The 20128-nt window shown below is 30.9% G+C and overlaps 1 protein-coding gene across 1 annotated transcript; it reads left to right on the forward strand.

Annotated features, from left to right (window-relative positions):
* Positions 1-560: 560 nt before the first annotated feature.
* On the forward strand, positions 561-7472 carry LOC100794592 (probable glycerol-3-phosphate dehydrogenase [NAD(+)] 1, cytosolic). Its single transcript, XM_006588893.4, has 5 exons — positions 561-2163; positions 2882-3103; positions 4649-4896; positions 6070-6209; positions 7085-7472. Exons 1-5 carry the CDS (start codon positions 1521-1523, stop codon positions 7206-7208), a joined length of 1377 nt encoding a protein of 458 aa, XP_006588956.1. The 5' UTR covers positions 561-1520; the 3' UTR covers positions 7209-7472.
* The last annotated feature ends 12656 nt before the right edge of the window (positions 7473-20128 follow it).

The raw sequence follows: 20128 nt of genomic DNA on the forward strand, positions 1-20128 counted from the left end.
TAAAAGTAATTTTTTTATTAAAATATAAAAAATTTATATTTTTATGATTTTTATAATAAATATTTAATTTTTTTTTCTTTTAATTCTTTAACTTTATATAATAACAACCCTTAGCAACACACATAACCTATTGTACCATCACCGTCATAAATTTCCAAAGACAAGCTCAGAATTGGCAGGACCTTACCGAGCACATCACTTCACAAGTTTCCTGTAAGCACGTAGGGACAAGATAGGCGTACCTCACGTGCACCTAATAGAAATTCTTCGATTTAGGCATAAGAAAAGAAAAAAAAAATTCTTGGATGCTTTGTGGGTAAGAAAAATTTCTTGCTTATAATAACATGTAGTAATTTTTAGTAAGACATTAATCTGCCATAAAATTAAGTAAAAATTCCTCACATAGACACGAAATACCAAAGATATCTCTAATACCTACAAGATCAAGTGAAATTTTTAATTGGAAATTGGAATAGGCTAACTACCAATGAAGCATGTCACATGGAGCATGATTAGCAAAGTCATCCAATATTAATGAACCACCGAAGGAAGTTGGCAACAGTCACTAACCTTTAATGCCATGGCTGTATGCTTCAATCATACACAGCTTCATTATTACATTATAACCTCTTTTTTCTCTCTCTCTCACACACTCTCTCTCTCTTTTATCTCTTTCTGTCTATGGCATGACCAATGCGAACGAGCTTTTTCTAGTTTCAGTTCTATTAGTAATTTTTACTTTATAAGCTCAACTTCAGGCACATTTCAGTGCAACAGAAGTTTCCTTCTTTTTTTTTTCTTTTTTCTTTTTGTTTCTTGTGAGCTTTATTCCCTTTAACAAGTTCGACTATTGCATTTAAAACAAAATATTTTGGACTTTTTGTGACTAAGGAAATCGACCCTTTGGTTGAATAAACATAACTTTGTAGTTCCCACTCAAAAGTTAAGGGTGTTTTGTATTATATTGTCTTTTGGTGGTTATGGCTTCGTTTTGGTTGGGTAGATGAACAACTCTAGACGGAGAAAACAAAGTCACATTCGTTTTTGAGTTTTATATTTTTTTTCTTCTGGTCTTTAGGCTTGTGCAATGCCAAAAAATATACACATTTTTATTAGTAATGGTATGACATATTCATGCATTTCTCTATTTCAACTAAAGTTTGGAGCCGGAGAAGCTTTTCAGTCAGAAAATTTGGAAATGAAGACCTCAAACATAAGTTAGTTCAGTTTTTGGTTCAGCGAGATCCACCAAAAAAAAGATTTGATTTTGCAGTTCATGTTACATCTTATTGTTAGGACAAACCTCTGATCAAAAGAGTCAAATTTGGTAATTGAATTAGAGGAATTTGCAAGGCCTAAGAAGGGGGGGGGGGGGGGGGGGTCATATGTGATGTTTCTAGTTTATTTATAGGCATAAAACCTGGATTAGAAAGGACTCACCTATTGAAAAGTTCAAAGAGATAGAAGCAAATAAAGCATTGGAGATTTCAAGGCTTGTGTTATGCATTGTGGGAATCATCATGGGAGTAGTTAGTAATGAGTACTCAAATGGATCTGTTCAAGGCTGCAATAGTTTAGAGGAGAAGCTCGATGATCTTCGTGGCCTACTTGGCAAGGCTGATGGTGATCCTTTGAGAATTGTGAGTGTTGGTGCTGGTGCTTGGGGCAGTGTTTTTGCTGCTTTGCTGCAAGATACTTATGGCCAATTCCGTGATAAGGTGCAAATCAGGATATGGAGAAGGCCAGGAAAGACAGTTGATAGAGCCACTGCAGAGCACCTCTTCGAAGTTATCAATTCTAGGGAGGATGTGTTGAGGAGGTTGATAAGGCGCTGTGCTTATCTGAAATACGTCGAAGCCAGGCTTGGTGATAGGACTCTTCTGGCTGATGAGATTTTGAAAGATGGGTTTTGCTTGAATATGATTGACACACCACTTTGTCCATTGAAGGTGGTCACAAACTTGCAAGAAGCTGTTTGGGATGCTGATATTGTGGTTAATGGTTTGCCTTCAACCGAAACACGCGAGATTTTTGAAGAGATTAGTATATATTGGAAGGAGAGAATCACAGTGCCAGTGATAATCTCTTTGGCAAAGGGTATAGAGGCTGCATTGGAGCCTGTTCCCCATATTATAACCCCCACAAAAATGATTAACCAAGCAAGTAAGATTTCCGTTCTTATTTTTGCGATTTATCTTTTCTCCCCCACAAAAACTTCAAAGGCCAGATTATTCTCATACATTTGATACAATAGAAGAGAATCCCATCAAGCTTTTAAATTGCATTTGCACAACTACATCAGTTGCATTTGCCTGCAATTTTGTTAATCACAGTACAACAACACCTATGACCATAACTGCAACTTAAAACCTTGAATTGTATGAGCTCTCATATGGAAGAATATAATTTCAACTTTTTTTTATGAGGCAAACATCCTTATTTAATTAGTAAGTACAAGGTGTTGTACCGGCTTCCTTTTTGTAGTTAGTTCATTTCACTCAAATTTATGTCATATTCATATTTAGGTATATTACAAATCAAGGATTTGGCTCCTCTTCTGCATTTTAGAGTATAAAGTACAGTAATAACTATTGATTCAGAACTTAACAGTTGAAAACGTTATAAAATACATGTACTTATATAATAAATCATGGAGAGGTTGTTAAAACTTCAGTAATTGATTACTCTGTACTTATCCTCTAAAGTAACTCCTCACTTTAGAGAATCCAAATCCATATAAACTGTGATAGTCCACCAGCTAGGTACTGCTATTTGTTATCTAGAATTTATTTGATACCAACCAATAGAAGCTGATAATTTAGTAGTATATCTATTTCTATATTTTCTCATTCTCAACTCTTTACAATTCATACTTTGACAGCTGGAGTGCCTATGGAGAACATACTTTATCTTGGTGGTCCAAATATTGCCTCAGAAATATACAACAAGGAGTATGCCAATGCTCGAATATGCGGAGCAGAGAAATGGAGGAAACCTCTGGCAAAGTTTCTACGACAACCACATTTTATTGTCTGGGACAACAGTGACCTTGTCACCCATGAGATCATGGGTGGCCTGAAAAATGTCTATGCAATTGGTGCCGGTAAGCTTCAAATTAGTTAACAGCATAAGTTTTACAGCTAATGTGAAACTTGTAGTAATCTGTATTGCCATGTCTTTTATATGTTGTAATGGTTGTGACTTCTGCAGATAATCCTTTATGATGGCATTCTAGTTTTTAGTTTTCACCGCTGATTTTAGTTTTGAATGCTATGCAAACATTGAAATGTGCTTAAAAAGTCACTTTGATGAATGATGGTAGGAGAAATGAACAGATGAAAGAAAACTAGTTGAGAACCATAGGCAATTCAAAAAAGTGTTTAAAGGCTCTATCATTGGTCCATTTGCTTTAATATGATATTATCCTTTTTCTAAAGAGCTTTTCTCCTTGCATATGCTAGTTGACTCGTTGGCTGTATGTTGATTTCACTTGTTGATTTAGTTCCTTCTCCAGAAATTGTTTCAAACTTTGTTTTTTTCATATTCCAAATGTCTGAACTCCATCTTTGCTATTGATTGGTCCAACTCTCGTTGAAGTCTGTTTTTCCTAGGATAGGCTTGGTCTCAGTAGTGACTCCAAGCATTTATGCTAAGAATCTCAGTGTGTTGTTGTGTACAAATCAAAGTTTAACCTTACCAAAATTATAGTATAGACTATATAGAGTTTATCTAGTATAGTGTAGTGAATGAGGGTTATTCTACTACCCAACCAATATATTAACAGGAGTTGTATAAAAGTAAAATACTAATTATCAAGGGTAATTGGAGATAAGATTCTTATATCAGAGATTGGTTAAGGAATTAATCTTCACTGTTGGACATAATAGAATATATGCAAGTTCAAATAAAATTCAAGTATTCAACTAATAATAACTGCATCAAAATAATTATATTCGTGTCTAGAGATCCAAAACTATATCTTACCATGAGGAAGGATTTAGTCTCTCATCAATATAATCATATTAAACATAGAGAATCAACAAATAGAAAGATAGAACAATTAAAGATTAATTCTCATGACTTCTTTATTCCTACTCATTTTGAATATTGCATTGAAAAGTTCTCTCCAAAGTGAAAGAAGAGTTTTTCTTCTATCATCGCTGACTCTTTAAATTATCGTCAAATAAATATCTGTTTCTTATGCTTCTAGATGTCTATTTATACATAATATGGTTCCTGTAGAGTCCTTTAGCAAAGGACTTAGGTTTCTGTCGTTGGTCCATGCCTAAAATGGTGTCCTGAAGAGAAGTGAGACTCAAATACTTGAATTGGAGCAATAAAACATATCCAAACAGTCATTAATTAAGTAACACGGTCATGCCATGGACCACAGTAACCAGGTTTATTCTTATGTTTTCAAACTAGGTTGATTCTCACAACGCCAAGTTGCTAGATCAGTTCATTCATAACTAGAATTTATTATTTTTGACAACAGACTTTTGATCCGTAGTGTTTTGGTTTAATGCTAATTCTTGTTCTCTTCCTTTTGTTTAGTATTACAAGTGGCAAATGGGAAAATTTGACTGCGACAATAGGAACCTGCCTTATTCATTTCCACAACTTACATTTACATTCTTATTATTGTCAGGAATGGTAGCAGCCCTTACCAATGAGAGTGCTACTAGCAAATCTGTCTACTTTGCACACTGCACATCAGAGATGATATTTATCACTCATTTGTTGGCTGAAGAGCCTGAGAAACTTGCAGGGCCACTATTGGCTGACACTTATGTGACTTTACTAAAAGGTCGTAACGCATGGTATGGTCAGATGTTAGCTAAGGGTGAATTAAGCCCAGACATGGGTGACAGCATCAGTGGCAAAGGAATGATTCAGGTAAGTTCAGTAATTTTCCACTTATTAGTAATAAGTGAAAAGTTATTATTTTCTTCCCAACACCTATTCTAAATTCCTTAGGTCACTTTCGAATGTACAAATAGTATAATATGCATTAAAATGTGAATATTATGAGATAGTGACTGGTGGAGAATTTGGCAGCAACGCATAGCAGTGCCTTTTAGTCATTTTAATCGTAGTTTAGTGGAACTTTTGTCTGCTATTATGGTTTAAAGCATCCCTGCAATTTCAATGGTAGATTTTCTTTCCTTTATCTTTGAAAACATTAAGTAGTTTTTGTTAGAGACTAGGGAGTCCCACATCACTTAGCCTCAATTCTTGGGGTGCAATTTATATATGTATTGAACAATTTTATTTAATGACAATTGGTTTAAAGATGGAATCTAATGGTTTTTGCATTCTTAAATGTTCATAATGAGAGATGTGGTTTTTGAATATTTTCTCATCAACATTTTCTACATTCTAGTTATTGATTTAGAATGGGGTTTCCCTTCTATCATGATTGGCATTTGAATCTTAAAATTTCTAGTTGGATTTAAGAGAGCATGAACAAAGGGAAATTTTCTTGATCTGCTTTGACAAATATGATAGTGCTTTTTCATGCTTTAAATGTGAGGACAATATAAAAAAAACACAAGTGATTCCCCAGAGCTAAAGGATTAATAATTCATAGTTCATATGTATCCTGCAAGAACAAATTTTGTAAAATGTGAAAGTGAGATACAAATTGGATGCTTTTGACCACTTTGATATATTGTGGATAATTAGCCCTAATAGATGCTTTTGTTACATAAGTTGTGGATTATGGCAAATTTGTTTAAACTTATTTGTTGAAATAAACACTTATTTTAATAAAATAAACAACTTTCTATTTTTTAATATGTTTTTCTAAATTACTTATGCTTAAAAAAATAATTTTTTTGCTTATTTTAAGAAGCAAATTTTATCTACTTCTTAAAAAAACGTTTACATAAAAAACACTTATTTTAAAGTTTTTTTTTTAAGTTTAAACAAACTCACTCAATATAATTCACAAGAAAAAGGAGGATTTTTCTTTAATTTGTTAATTTCTCCTCTCACTCAACATTTTGTCTTCGTTGATTCACTCAAATTCTTCTGACTAAAAAAAATGGGTGCAATTGATATTTGTAGGGTGTCTCTGCAGTGGAGGCATTCTTTGAACTTTTGAGCCATTCAAGCCTGAATGTGTTGCACCCAGAAGAAAACAAACCGGTTGCTCCTGTTGAACTCTGCCCCATCCTGAAGACACTGTATAAAATATTGATATCCAGGTAACTAATTTCTTGCAACCATTATTTGCCTCTTGACATGACCCTTCAAGCTTATTACTTTGAAAACTAATTAAAATTGAAAAGTGTTATTTGTAAGACAACTCATACAAGCACTAAAAGACCAACAATAGTTAACACAAGTGTTAATGATTTATGTCTTTTAATCAAGTAATTCAGGATTTGAATCATGATTGACAATTGGGTATGAAATAAATTGTGTTGAGAGAAAAATACTCACCTTGTGTGTGCTTATGGTTCCTAACAAAGATTTGTCACTACTTTCGACGAAACAATTTTATACTAATACCATGATAAAAAAAAATACAAGCACTAAAAGAAAAAAAAACAACTTGCAACAAATTCTAATTATTTGCATTTGATTCATATAATTTGCAATCACTAAAAGAGTTTAATGGTTATACACCGATAGTATAAAATAGTTTTACATTGTTATTCAATCACAAATCACCATTTGAATTAGTTTAAGATAATTATTTGAAAAATTAACAAATTTATCATGGATGAGTGTGTAAGACTTCTTACCATTAATGTATAACCTTTTTTCTCTTATTAAAATCAAATCTCTCATCTCAAATTCCAATTAATAATTAACATGAATGTAAAGAGTTTGAAATCATTTTTTTATTTTCTTTTGAATATTTTATATTTTTTCCTTACGAATTTACGCAAATCAATATTATATCACACATTCATTATATTTTCGTTAATTATTAGACAAAATTTAGGATGTGCACTATTAGAAAATTATGAAAACTATATGTGAATAATTAAAAATAAAAAGACTAAAAATTCGACATAAACTAAAATATAAGGACTGAATTTACCTTGCTACTGATGCATTTTGCATTTCTCAGGGAACAGTCATCAGAAGCTATTCTCCAAGCTCTTAGGGATGAAAATCTGAATGATCCCCGTGAACGCATTGAGATTGCACAAAGCCATGCTTTCTACATGCCTTCACTTCTTGGACAACCTTGAACGCATTGAGATTGCACAAAGCCATATTATCTACAATTAATTATTTTATTATTTCATAATAGACGTGGGATAAATTTTTCCACTCCTGTATTGTTGAAATTAAGAAGTTTATTTGTGAAACAAACAAACACACTGAACTGACTCGGAAAAAAAATTGACATATGCAGAGGCCATCAGTTTTAGTACAATCTTGAGTAAAAATAGGAAATTTAAGTTTTTTGGATAACTTCAAGAAAAGGGCGAAAATATCACATTTGTTCTAAAGTGGTTATCTTAAATTTATTGTACGAATATTTGATTTATTATTTTTAACAATAATAAGAGGAAAAAAAATAGAATAGAAGAATATGCAATTTTTTTATAAACAAAAACTGAATAAACGATAAAATTCACTCATACGTAACTTCTAGTGTAACAAACAACTCAAAAGCCATATAGTTTTTTTTAAAAGAAAATGTGATGTGATCTTTTTAATTTTTAATTTTCTCGCATATTTTTAAATCAAACAATAATTTTTTATATTAAATCTTAATTTATGAAGAAAAATAAGTAGCACATCAATAATTTAAGTTAAATAAAAAAAACAAAAAAAGCAGATATATTTACCTCAAAGATGATTTTCTTGACACACTATTCTCTTAAACTTTTGGAAATTAAACCTTAGTGCTCAATCACAATCCTTCTTCAAAAACACTTTTAAACAAAGAATTTAAATAAAATGCATAGGATGATTTCTAATTTTAATTGGTTGAATCCTTACGATGTATTATATTAAAATTAAACTTTTTAAACTGATATGCAAAGTGATTAAGATCGCAACATTAAGATTTTTTAATTGTCTATAGTTTGTAATTAAGAACACTCTTTTACCATTACACTTAAATGCTCATTTAAATATTTGGTACAAAATATAGTATTAATATAAGTTTTATAAAAAAATAGTTTAAAATTTAAATTTTATTCTTTTTAATTTATTATATTTTGATAATCTTATATATTATGTTTTAAAATATAATATATAAGATTAAATTCTATTTTTACATAAATTAGAATATGTATAGGCTTTATTTTTATTTTATATATTATATTTTTATAATCTTATATATTTTTATCACACTATTCAAAACTTATTTTATAAAGTAAATATATAATATAAATTTATCTTTAATGTATACTTTTTTACATAAATTATAATTTCATAAAATGACAATATTTTATTATCTTTTTAATATTTATATATGTAATTTAATAACAGTATTTTTTTTACCTATATTAAGATATTCTTGTTATTTATTATAATAATATTTTTTATATTTAACTTTATTTAATCAAGTACAAAATTAAATAGTAAAGATACATAATTAAATAAAATGACAGTATTTTTTATTTTTTAAAATATTTATGTATGTAATTTAATGACATTATTTTTTATCTATATTATAATAAATAACATGAATATCTTAATTTGGATAAAAAATATTATCACTAAATCACAAGTATTATTTAAAAAGATAAACATAATATATAAAATAAAAATAAAAATTATATAAATATACATATTCTAATTTATGTGAAAATAAAATTTAATCTTGTATATTATATTTTAAAAGATAATATATAAGATTATAAAATATAATAAATCTAAAAAAATGAATTTTGAACTATTTTTTCACAAAAGTTATATTAATACTATATTTTGCACCCAACATTTAAATGAGTACTTGAGTGTAGTGGTAAAAGAATGTTTCTTATTTCAAGGATCATGATTCTAGTCTCTCTTAAAGTATTTTTTTTAAGTTCTTATTTTTTAAGAAAATATTGATCAACTTTTTAGTCTAGCCAACGTTTAAAGTTTAACGGTCAACTGTTAGTCAACAGTTAAAATAGGACTAGGATATTGTATTTTAAAATATATGGGGGCTCAAATAGTAAATTAAAAAATAGGAAACCGATTTAGTGTAATAGGAAAAATAGGGGACGAATTTTGTAATTAAGTCTTTTTTTAAAAGGAATAACTTGCTAAATTACACTATGAATTTTAGTATAGGCATAAATAAATTTTTGGTTCGTCTAATTTAATTTTTTTTTCAATTTTGTCTATGCAAACAAAAAATTGTTTTAGTCATTACAAAATATGTTTGTTTTGTTTTAGATAATATTTTTTTTTACCATTCAAAGCTTTTTTATTGTTCAAAGCGCTATCTAAAACACTTTACCGACAAAAAAATAAACTAACACATTTTACGATGATTAAAACAATTTTTTTTACAGGAACAAAAATAAAAAAATATTAAATTACATGAAAAAAATATATTTATGCCTTCTAGTAAATGAAAAATGTATTTTTTATAGGCAGAATATTTTTCAACAAAATCAAAGCTAGCACAAATGGTGTAGAACCTGGCACTGCTGGTTTCATAAACGATGAGGGATGAACAGGGTGTAGAAGTTATTTTATAAAGGGTTTCGGGTGTCACATTGTTAGTTTGTAATTGTAAGAACCTTCCTCAAAGAAGTGTCAAAACTAAAGGTGACAGAAATCAATGATCATGAAACAATTATGGTTGTCATGTTTAGAGACAGAGTAACTCCGCAATGGTAGTTACAGCATGGAAGATCAATGAAGCCACTCAGACTCAAAACTACAAAAGCTTTAAGAAGGAGACTTAGCTTGGAATTTAGCAAAGATATTTTTTTCCTTTGTTCTCCAAGTCTGTTCCAGAGTTGAACAGATCTCCAAAAACTCTATCACATATCAATCATCTATTATCATCAAGCATCATAATAACAAATACGGCCATGAAATTTCATGGGAAAATCTATCATGTTTTGGTCCAGGCACAATCATAATCCAAGAAAATTTTCTCCAAATTTAGCAACACATCCACAAGGGAAAAAAATGAAATACTGTAAAAAAAAAAAAAAACTTTAGCTATGTTTAGACGATAAAAGAAATAAAAAGAAAGAAAAAATAAAGTAATCTAATAGAAAAAAATGTATCCCTATTTTCAAAAAAAAAAAAAAGCTCAGTATATAAACACCTTTAATCCCACATGCAAGAATGGTTGTGTTATAAAAAGTATAGGCTAAATTATAATTTATTTTTTTAAAAAAATTTCAACTTCATGATTTTGGTCTCTTTGATTTTTAATTATATCATTTGGTCATGCATCCTAGTTTTATAAATTTTCTATTTTGGTCCCCCTATAGATTATTAACTAATAATTGTGATTATTAAAAATATTAAATTAATTATAATGTAAAAAAAATTATTAATCATTAAAAAACTTTAATAAAAAGACTTTTAACCCTAATGTGGTGTTATTACCGATGGTATCGCTTGTAACATTACAAGAGGTATTTGCAAAAAAGAAAAGGAATACAATGTTGTAAAAAATTAAGATTAATAATTTTTATTCAATTTTTTAATAATTATTTATTTTGATTAATTTATAATTAACTTAATAACTCAATTAATTAGAACTATTTGTACAAGAGGACCAAAATCACCCATTTATTAGACTAAAGAACCAAATGTTATAATTAAAATCTACAGGATTAAAATCATGAATTTAAGAAACTAGATAGGTCAAAATTATAATTTAAGAAAAAGTATAATACAACATGCAACAACTTTTTTCGGGTATAATCCCTTATAATCCAATCATTCACTCCGGTGACACCAGCTATCACCGATTTTTATACAAGATAGGTGAATCATGTACACAGTCATTGATCTAAACCTTCAAAACTGAGACTGATTCCCTTGAAAATGCATATGATAATCTATTTATTTCACTAGAAATTTACCACTACAATAAATTCTAAGAGTGTGTTTGGATAGAGAATTTTAACTGAGGAAAATAATTTATCAGAGAATTTGAATTTTTGTAATCTAGAATTTATTGTTTGGATTTTTTTTTTTGAAGAATTTAAATTTTTAGAATTTTAAACAACTAAAAATGTGAAATTTCAATTTTTTTCTAAAAGGTGAGAAATTGAAATTCTCTTCTTATAGAGGAATCTTCTAAAACGTTCGTGTATTTCCTTAATAACCTTCATCTTCTTCAACAAACACTGTCTCAGCTTTCGTGGAACATCAATCGAGTGTGGACGTAGAAAAAACACGTATAACTAACATACCAACCATATCTTTTTTTTGTATTCATTTTTTTAGCCCTCACAATTTATTTTTATCCAAACAAAAAATTTTGAAAATAAAAGAATTTCAATTGAAGTATTTGAAATTCTTAAAATTTAAAATTTTTCAAAATTTTAAATTCTTCCATCCAAACACACTCTAAGGACAGAGAATATTTATCAGCTCCAAACTTTGGACAGCGCGTGAATTCTTGCAAGTAAGTAGAATTCATTTTGGAATTCAAAAGGGGAACAAAATTGAATAGAAGATAAAGTACACGAGGCAGAAAATGAGAGAGTATAGCCTACCTTTGGTCTTCATTTTGAGAAGATTTTACCTTCTTCCTTCTCTCAATTTTACAAAACACAAACGTAGAGACTAACAGTGATAGTTGACAACTTTTAAGCAACATTTAGGTGTCATCTAAGGATTCATGAGTTTTAGGTGTAAAAATCCGATGATTAGAAAAGTTGTTTTGGAATTAAAAATTTCACTTATACTTACGTTTGGTTAAAAGAAAGGGAAGGGGAAGAAAGAAGAGAAGTCACCCACAACACCACACAAATTATATAACCTCTAACACGGAATTTAAGATTGGCTTGTTATCAAATCTATCCAAGATATAAGGCAAAAAATTATTAATCAAACTAAGGTATACAATAAATCATGCTCCCACTAAAAACTCATGTTTTTGAACCCAATCTACCATCACAAGTAGTGATTTTTAAATCAATTTTTCACCAATTTATAACATCACTGATAAGGAAAAGGAAAATTAGATGTAGATTCACATAAGTCACCACTTACATCAATATCATACCTTGACAATTCAGGAAGAGGACGGAAAGCATGCCATAAACGCTCCTCACAACAGCCAGCAGGTACATACACATTACAAGTTCATATGTTCATTTTATTTAAATGCAAGTTTGAGATTTACATCTTTTACCTCATTACGAACTTAGTACCAACCATTGTGATTGCACCATATGATGTTACTAGTATTAGAGCCCAAGCAATGCACGAGCAAACTGATTTATTGTAGAATATCATGAACTGTATATTTTATATGATTCAATTTAAGAAAGATTGATTTAACATTTTATTGTTGTGTTTTTCCAAAGACTAATAATCCTAGTTCAAAAACATGTTTTTTCGATACATGTGCATTGCATCTATATATAATAGCTTTTATGGTTATAAACTTTCTGTGTTTACAAACTGAGGGTATTGCTAAAAGGGGTGAGGATGTTTGATTTGTTGATATTGCACATCTTGCTGAGTTTCCAATGCAACATGTCCAGAGTACATTAGTGTTAACCATCAACAAATCTTATCCGCAACTTGTTGTTTCAACCACTATCCAAATATTCATTGCATAATGATCTTTTCTTTGTTATCAAAGAATAATAGACAAACACAAACAAAACATAAAAACCCTCCCTACATAACTTCACTTCTTTAGTAGGTACAAACTACTAAATTGCCATCAAATTTTCTCAAAGATTTCAGTGGCAAATGCATTTTTGATTGATTGTGAAAAGGTTCAACATCCCTACCAAGACCAAGTGTCTTCCCTTTCATGTTGTAGCTTCCATTTTTTCAGGTTTAGTAGGTCTTTGTCTTCCAAATACAGTCCACATAACTAGATTATAACATAATGGCTTATGTGGATATCTATGTACTACATTCAGTTCAAACAATAAACTCTACATTAAAACTCCACATAAACAATTTATAGATTTAGGATACATAAAACTAAAAATGTCATGAACTTTACTTAGAATATTTAGTTGTGTTCTTTTTTGGTAGACAATCCCATCTGCTAACAATTTTCAAGTGGCAGCCCATACCACATCTGGTTCTGTCATTATATTCATGAATAACATTCAAAACTGGCATAGATTTTTCCATTTACAGTTGTGATATTGTGGTAATCAAGTCAACCCCCCTGCATCGTGAGATGTATTCTCCTGTAGTATAAATCGCCTACACCAGTAGGAATATAAGAAAGTCTACCAATAGAATAACATTTTTTTCCTGCAAGAAATGAATCCAATAAGCAAATAGTTGCATGTCTGTCCAACACTTATTTTCTTTTGGTTTCAAGATCAACCTATTGTAATTACTACAAACTTGAGTGAAGTCAAATTACTAAAGGTCTCCCGAGAAACAGAGGATGTTAGCATGTGATTGGAACTTTCTGTTCTGCAAATTAGTGCCATAATATCTGTGTTAGGACGTGTGCAGTATTATTAATTGTACAGAATTTCATACTACCTATTAGTTAGTATTTTTTCACTACGTATGTAGGTATTATCATGTATATGATTGGGTATACCATTAGTTTTGTCTGTGAATAAAAAATATGATTTACTGCCAACATTTTGTCATCAGATTCTCATAGAGAAAGGTACAAAATTTTACTACTAAAAACATACTATAAGGAATTTTACTGAAATTTTCCTTGCTTTGTTATTTTCTTTTGATGGTATTTATAATGATTCTAATTTAAGGATAAAGATTGTCAATCATGGTCAAATCTTTTATGGCCATAACTATTAGTGATGTGTAGTTCCTTCATTTTCTTTTGACCAACAAATGCAGCATTTTTTATGGAGTCTTGCAAAAAAAATAAAATCCAATAAGCATATAATTGCATGTATGTCCAACACTTATTTTCTTTTTGGTTGCAGAATGTCGCAACCTATATCACGACGGGACGACAAAGGAAAATAAAAGAGGCGTCTTCTAAAAAAGGAAACGAGTGAGAGTCACCACTAACGTTTATTTAAGGAAAACGTTAGAAAAACAAAAAAAAGGTCTGCAAATTTTGAAAAGAACGGTTCGGGAGTAGTTTACGTATAGGGAAGGTATTAGCACCCCACACGCTCGTCACAAGGGACGGTAGCCTTTAATTGAGTGTACACAATGTGACTTCAAAATCATTTATTTTCCCAGGAATGGTGAATTGCTTTTATTATTTTATTATTATTATTTTTATTTTTTTTCGAGTCGACAAGGATGTTACCCTTGCTCCTACGTATCCCCAGGTGCGATGAGGAAATCAGACCTACGTAGTTCTTTAAGTCTGAATGTTGTGTGTTAAATTGATTTTATGTTTTTTGAAAGATTTATTTTATTTGCGAACAAAGAGTCGTTAAGGTATTGGATCTCGAAATGACGCTTTAAATTTTGAAACGCGAAGGGAATCATTAAGGCGTTGGACCTTGAAACGATCTCAAGTGATATTTGATAAAAAGAAGTTTGGTTGTGAATTGATTTCCTTTATTTGTTTATTAGTCTCTTGTCTAATAAAAGAAAAGAAAACGATTCCACGACACTGGTGGTCGGCTAGAATTAAACCTTACAAATGAAATAAAATTACCAACGATAAAGGAGAGAAGATGAATACATACATAATATCAGAGAGGACCCATAAGGGTACATGGATTACATTCGACTCTTAAGAAAAGAAAAGAAAAGGAAGAAGAACTAACTGGTTGTTGCACCGGGTACAAGGCTAACAAGAGAAGCGACGTAGGGAATGATCCTCGATTGTGATTCGGCAACACCTTGGCTTTGCTTTTCTTCTTTTTCCTTCCTCTCCCTTCGTTTTTCTTCCTCTCTAAACTTTCTGAACCCTTTGCCCCTTCCCCTTCATGGCTATTTATAGGAAAAAGCCATTTGGGGCAGGGGAAGCTCGCCCAGGTGAGCTAGTTACTTAGCCTTGAAGGTAGCAGCTCACCCAGCTAGCTAGTTACTTAGGGTTGAAGGAATTTCATGGCCCAGGCGAGCCAGATGCTAGCTTGGGCGAGCTAGGGTCCAGAAATTTCCACAAAATGGCCATTTCGCCCTTTTCCTTGTGGTTTTTGTTCCCGGATTCGACAATCAAACATCAATTCGAGCGATCCCTCACCCTTGCATTGCAACCGGTGCCAAACCCTGTAATTTACTTAGTAAGTGATCAAAACATCACAAGTGGATAGTGAAAACATCACACCGGATGAAATTAGGGTCTGACTTAGAATCAACCTATTGCGATTACTACAAACCCTAGTGAAGCCAATTGACAAAAGGTCTCCCTAGAAACAAAGGATGTTTGCAAGTTATTGTTCAAAATACTGAATATAGGTTGTCCTTGGAACTTTCAATTCTACAAATTGGTGCCATAATACATGTATTAGGACGTGTGCAGTATTATAAATGGTATATAATTTCATACTGTCAATTAGTTAGTATTTTTTCACTATGTATGTAGGTATTATCATGTATATGGCTGTGTATACTAATAGTTTTGTCTTTGAATAAAAAATATGTATTACTGCCATCATTTTGGCAACACATTCTGATAGAGAAAGGTAGAAAATTTCTACTGCTAAGAACATACTAAAAGGATTTTTACTTAAATTTTCCTTGCATTGTTATTTCCATTTCATGGTATTTATAATGATTCATACTTAAGGAAAAAGATTGCCAATCATGGCCAACAACAGAAAGGACAAAAAGAAAATACAAGGATTGAAAAAAATATTGTAAGTTTGTTATAGGTTTGCTGATAAAGAAAGGAATATCCCCTTGGTTGGGATTTCGTATAATTGCTGACATAAGCTTTTTTTTATCTGCATTATATTGGGCATGCTACCCATTTGGGCTCTGCTACTACCACATTTAGTCTTTCACACAAAATTGGAAAAATGAAAATATTTGAACATTTATAATAAGAGTAAATTAAATTACACTTGCACCCTCTATGTTTTCTCAAATTGCATTCGGTACCCCTCCCTTTTTTACATTACTTTTACCCCCCCCCTTTTTGTTAACGTCGTTAACTAACGTCAATTGAAATATGTGAGTAGATGAAATTGCCCTAACATTTTTGTTACACTCGCACCCCTGTGTTTTTCTCGAATTGCACCCGATACCCCTCCTTTTTTTACATTACTTTTACCCCCCTTTTGTTAATGTCGTTAATCAACGTCAATTGAAATATGTGAGCAAACAAAATTTCCATAACATTTTTGTTAAATACTTAATAACAAATTAACAATTGACCCTATGAATGGACCTTTCTTAAGGCAATAACAGTTTTTCCTTTAATATATGACTCTTATTTCATTGTTGCTAACACTTGAAGAAGATGTGGCTCTTGATTGAGACATTATATCAAACACCTAGTCATCAAAAATAAATATTTCAAAGAAAGGAGTTAAAAACACAAATTCATGAGCAAAATACTAAAATTTGAAGCAGAGGATCATATTCAATCAATAGGCATTACTAGGAACACGTCCAACAAAAATGCAACAACCAAACAACCCATCAAGTACCAAAAAAGATTGAACTAGAAGAAGAAGAAGAAGAAGGAAGAGTGTTAACAGATGTGTGCCAACAAGGTGGATTCACGTCCAATTAGAGAAAAAATGAAAAAAATGGGTAGAGTGTTAAAATATTTTCAGGTTGAAAATAGTGTCATGTCTTTTATGGAGTCGAAAGGAAGAAGATGAGGGTACTTTATACATAAATTTTCATTAAAAGTCATGTGACCAACATGTGTCTACTTTTTGTTAAATTATTAAATGATGTTTAAGAGGGAGGGGGTCTAGGTGTAACGTGAGCTAAACAATTAAGGGATTTTTTATAGGGTGCAAAAAAAGAGGGGTGTCGGGTACAATTTGGAAAAAACACAAGGGGTGAGAGTGTGAGGAAGAAGATGAGAATATTTTAAACATAAATTTTCATTAAAAGTCATGTGACCAACATGTGTCTATTTTCTGTTAAATTATTAAATGATGTTTAGGAGAGAGGGGGTCTAGGTGTATATGGTGCAAAAAAGGTGGGGTATCAGGTGTAATTTGGAAAAAAAAACATAGGGGATACGAGTGTAATTTACTCTTATAATAATTATCAATATATAACAGTATTTGTTCACAAAAGATACTAATAATAGATAACACAAAAGTTGACAACTAACTTAGAAGTCGTCTAAACATTCACATCAAAACCATAAAAATATAAACACAACTAAAACTGTTTTCCATAACAAATAGGGAATAAATATCATTTCCTTGCTTGAATTAAGCATGTCTTTGATCATCAAAGTCAAAAGCTCCTGTATTTTTTTATTCAATTGCTCATTAACTCTTGCAAGCTATGGATCTTGTTTGAAGAACCTAACATGGAATTTACGGTCACCCACATAAGAAAACATTATCTCCCTTTAGTTGTAAATTTCATTTAGTCCTCTAAATTCAGGCCAGCCTTTGTAGATGAGAATTGAATCTTTGTCATATTCAACCACTTCAACCTTTGATACCCCCTCTAACACCTTTTACCCTGATATACATATTTATATAACAAAATACATGGGAATGCAAAACTACATAAATTAGATTTTATAAAAAGCATAAAAGAGTTCATGTGGATAAAAGGTTCATATCCACGTTAATCATCAAATTAAAATCATTTTCAACCCAAAATAAGGATGTCCATTTTTTTTTCAAAAGGAAAACAAGTTAAGTAGCAAAACAACGTAAAGTAACATGTTCATAATATTATGCAAATAATATAAAACCCATGCCCCAATGCCATATTTGATCAGAGCGTTGTATCCCAACGTCCTCTAGCACAAAGTTCTTTAAAGTCATCTACCTAATCATCTGGTCCCATGAACACAAGGTTCGAGATCATCACAAAATCCAAACACAAACAACACACAGGGAGTGAGTTATCACATTCCTAAATAGTAAGAGATAAACAAAAGCACACACACACACACACACATATATAATATAAGTATAACAAGCTCAACATAGTACAATTCACATCATTTTACCACTCATAGTGTAACATCATTATATATATATATATATAATATAATATAATATAAGTATAACAAATCACATTCCACACCTTCACTTTAATCATGTGTTCAAAATAATACATCTCAACTACAACACAATATCTCACACTCACACAATTCCTTACCCACCATCACATAACAAGTCAACATGATCATTACACAGGCATTATGCAACAGATATACTAAAACTCAATTTTGTATGCAATGTGGTACCATGTCAGTGAAAAACCTTTTTAGGTGCCTAGGAGTACATGACAAGACATACCACACATTATTAAGTCAGGTCACTCTCACTAGGTAAAATCATAGGAAGACCAGTCAGGGTCACATTGTTTTGCGAGAATTCTCCAATCATGTGGGATCAGCACAGACTTAAAGGAGCACTCAAAACGGGGTGTATTTACCCCCAAAGCCTAAAGTCTGAAGAGTTTGTCAGGGCCTCTTCCTCCTGATTCAGGTCTAACCCAAAAAACATTTTAACATGTAAACTCTATCTATGAACTATACAAAACACATGACTCCTCAATTGTTCTCAAAATAATTTTAACTCGTCGCAACTCAAAGTGATTCAACTTGTCTGGTTCCCACAGTGGATCCCATCACAATACTCATCATGCATTAAATCATCGCCGTTAAAGGGTCTTATAGTCATGTGATTGTATGGTTTATAGCTCACAACTCAATGAACACAACATCTCAATACACGTGTGATCTCACAATTTAACACATACTTAACTTGTCCCTTACACACTGTTCATCACACTTTCATAATCCCAAGATATCACGTTATCACGCCTCATGCATCATATATATATCGCACAGTAATAATATTAATGTGTTATGTTCATATGACTAATCATCTCATTAAAATAAGCATTTAAAATCATATATGTGCCACTAGAGTTTGAACTTTGCAATACACATAATTACTGAATTGTTTTCAAAATTATTTTAACTCGTTGCGCCTCAAAGTGATTTGATTTGTCAGGTTCCCACAGTGGATCCCATCACAATACTCCTCGCGCATTAACTCATAGCCTTTAAAGGGTCTTACAACCATGTGATTGTACAATTCGTAGCTCATAACTCAATGCATACAAAATCTCAATACACATGTATTTTACAATTCAACGCATACTTAATTTATCACATACACTCAATCTCAATCACAATGTTATAATCCTAACGCATTATGTTATCAAACCTAATGAATCATATAAACATCACATAGTATTAATATTTAATGGCACAAAACATGTATATAATAAATCGAACTATATTATTTTCAATTAAAAAGGGTTAATAAATAATTAAATTAAAAATGCATTGAAAGTATTTATCGTTGAATCTTAATATGTTAATTTTCTTCGATTTAATTTTATTATTTGAACTATTAATTCCTAATTTATTTTAACAATTCATATACATATATATATGTTATAATAATCAACACGTAATAAGCTTATGAGACCAAAACATGGCAAAGAACGTTTCCAACAATTTAATTCTCACGCTAATATAGTAAATATCATCCAAAATACAAACGAATTATACAAAAATGTTTCTCACAACATGGGGAGTAAAACCCCTCAATCAATTTCACATAATCATATCAAAATCAAAGGAATCAAAATCATAGGTTCAAAAACACCAAGAACACTCAATTTTATCAACCAATTCGCATTAGGGTATCAATTGGTTCGTCAAACATAACAATCTCATGATTATAATCATAAATGAAAAATTACAATACAATAAACATCCCAAAATAAATCTCAATTTGATCCTCTAAGGATCCTTACATATGTTCATTCTAACCCTAATTGCAATAAACTCATCCCTTACCTCTAAGGAGGCTTACGTGTGTAGTCCAGCAACGATAGCGACGTCTCTAGTGGTTCCCTAAGGCTCCTTAAG

The sequence above is a fragment of the Glycine max genome, chromosome 10 (genome assembly GCF_000004515.6).
Source record: "Glycine max cultivar Williams 82 chromosome 10, Glycine_max_v4.0, whole genome shotgun sequence".
NCBI classification, from domain to species: Eukaryota; Viridiplantae; Streptophyta; class Magnoliopsida; order Fabales; family Fabaceae; genus Glycine; species Glycine max.

Excerpts from the sequence above, each read along its gene's own strand:
- LOC100794592 (XM_006588893.4), top strand. The coding sequence starts at position 1,521 with ATGGGAGTAGTTAGTAATGAGTACTCAAATGGATCTGTTCAAGGCTGC. Across the intron at positions 2,164-2,881 it reads AAAAATGATTAACCAAGCAA|CTGGAGTGCCTATGGAGAAC; the intron begins GTAAGATTTCCG and ends ATACTTTGACAG. Across the intron at positions 3,104-4,648 it reads TGTCTATGCAATTGGTGCCG|GAATGGTAGCAGCCCTTACC; the intron begins GTAAGCTTCAAA and ends TATTATTGTCAG.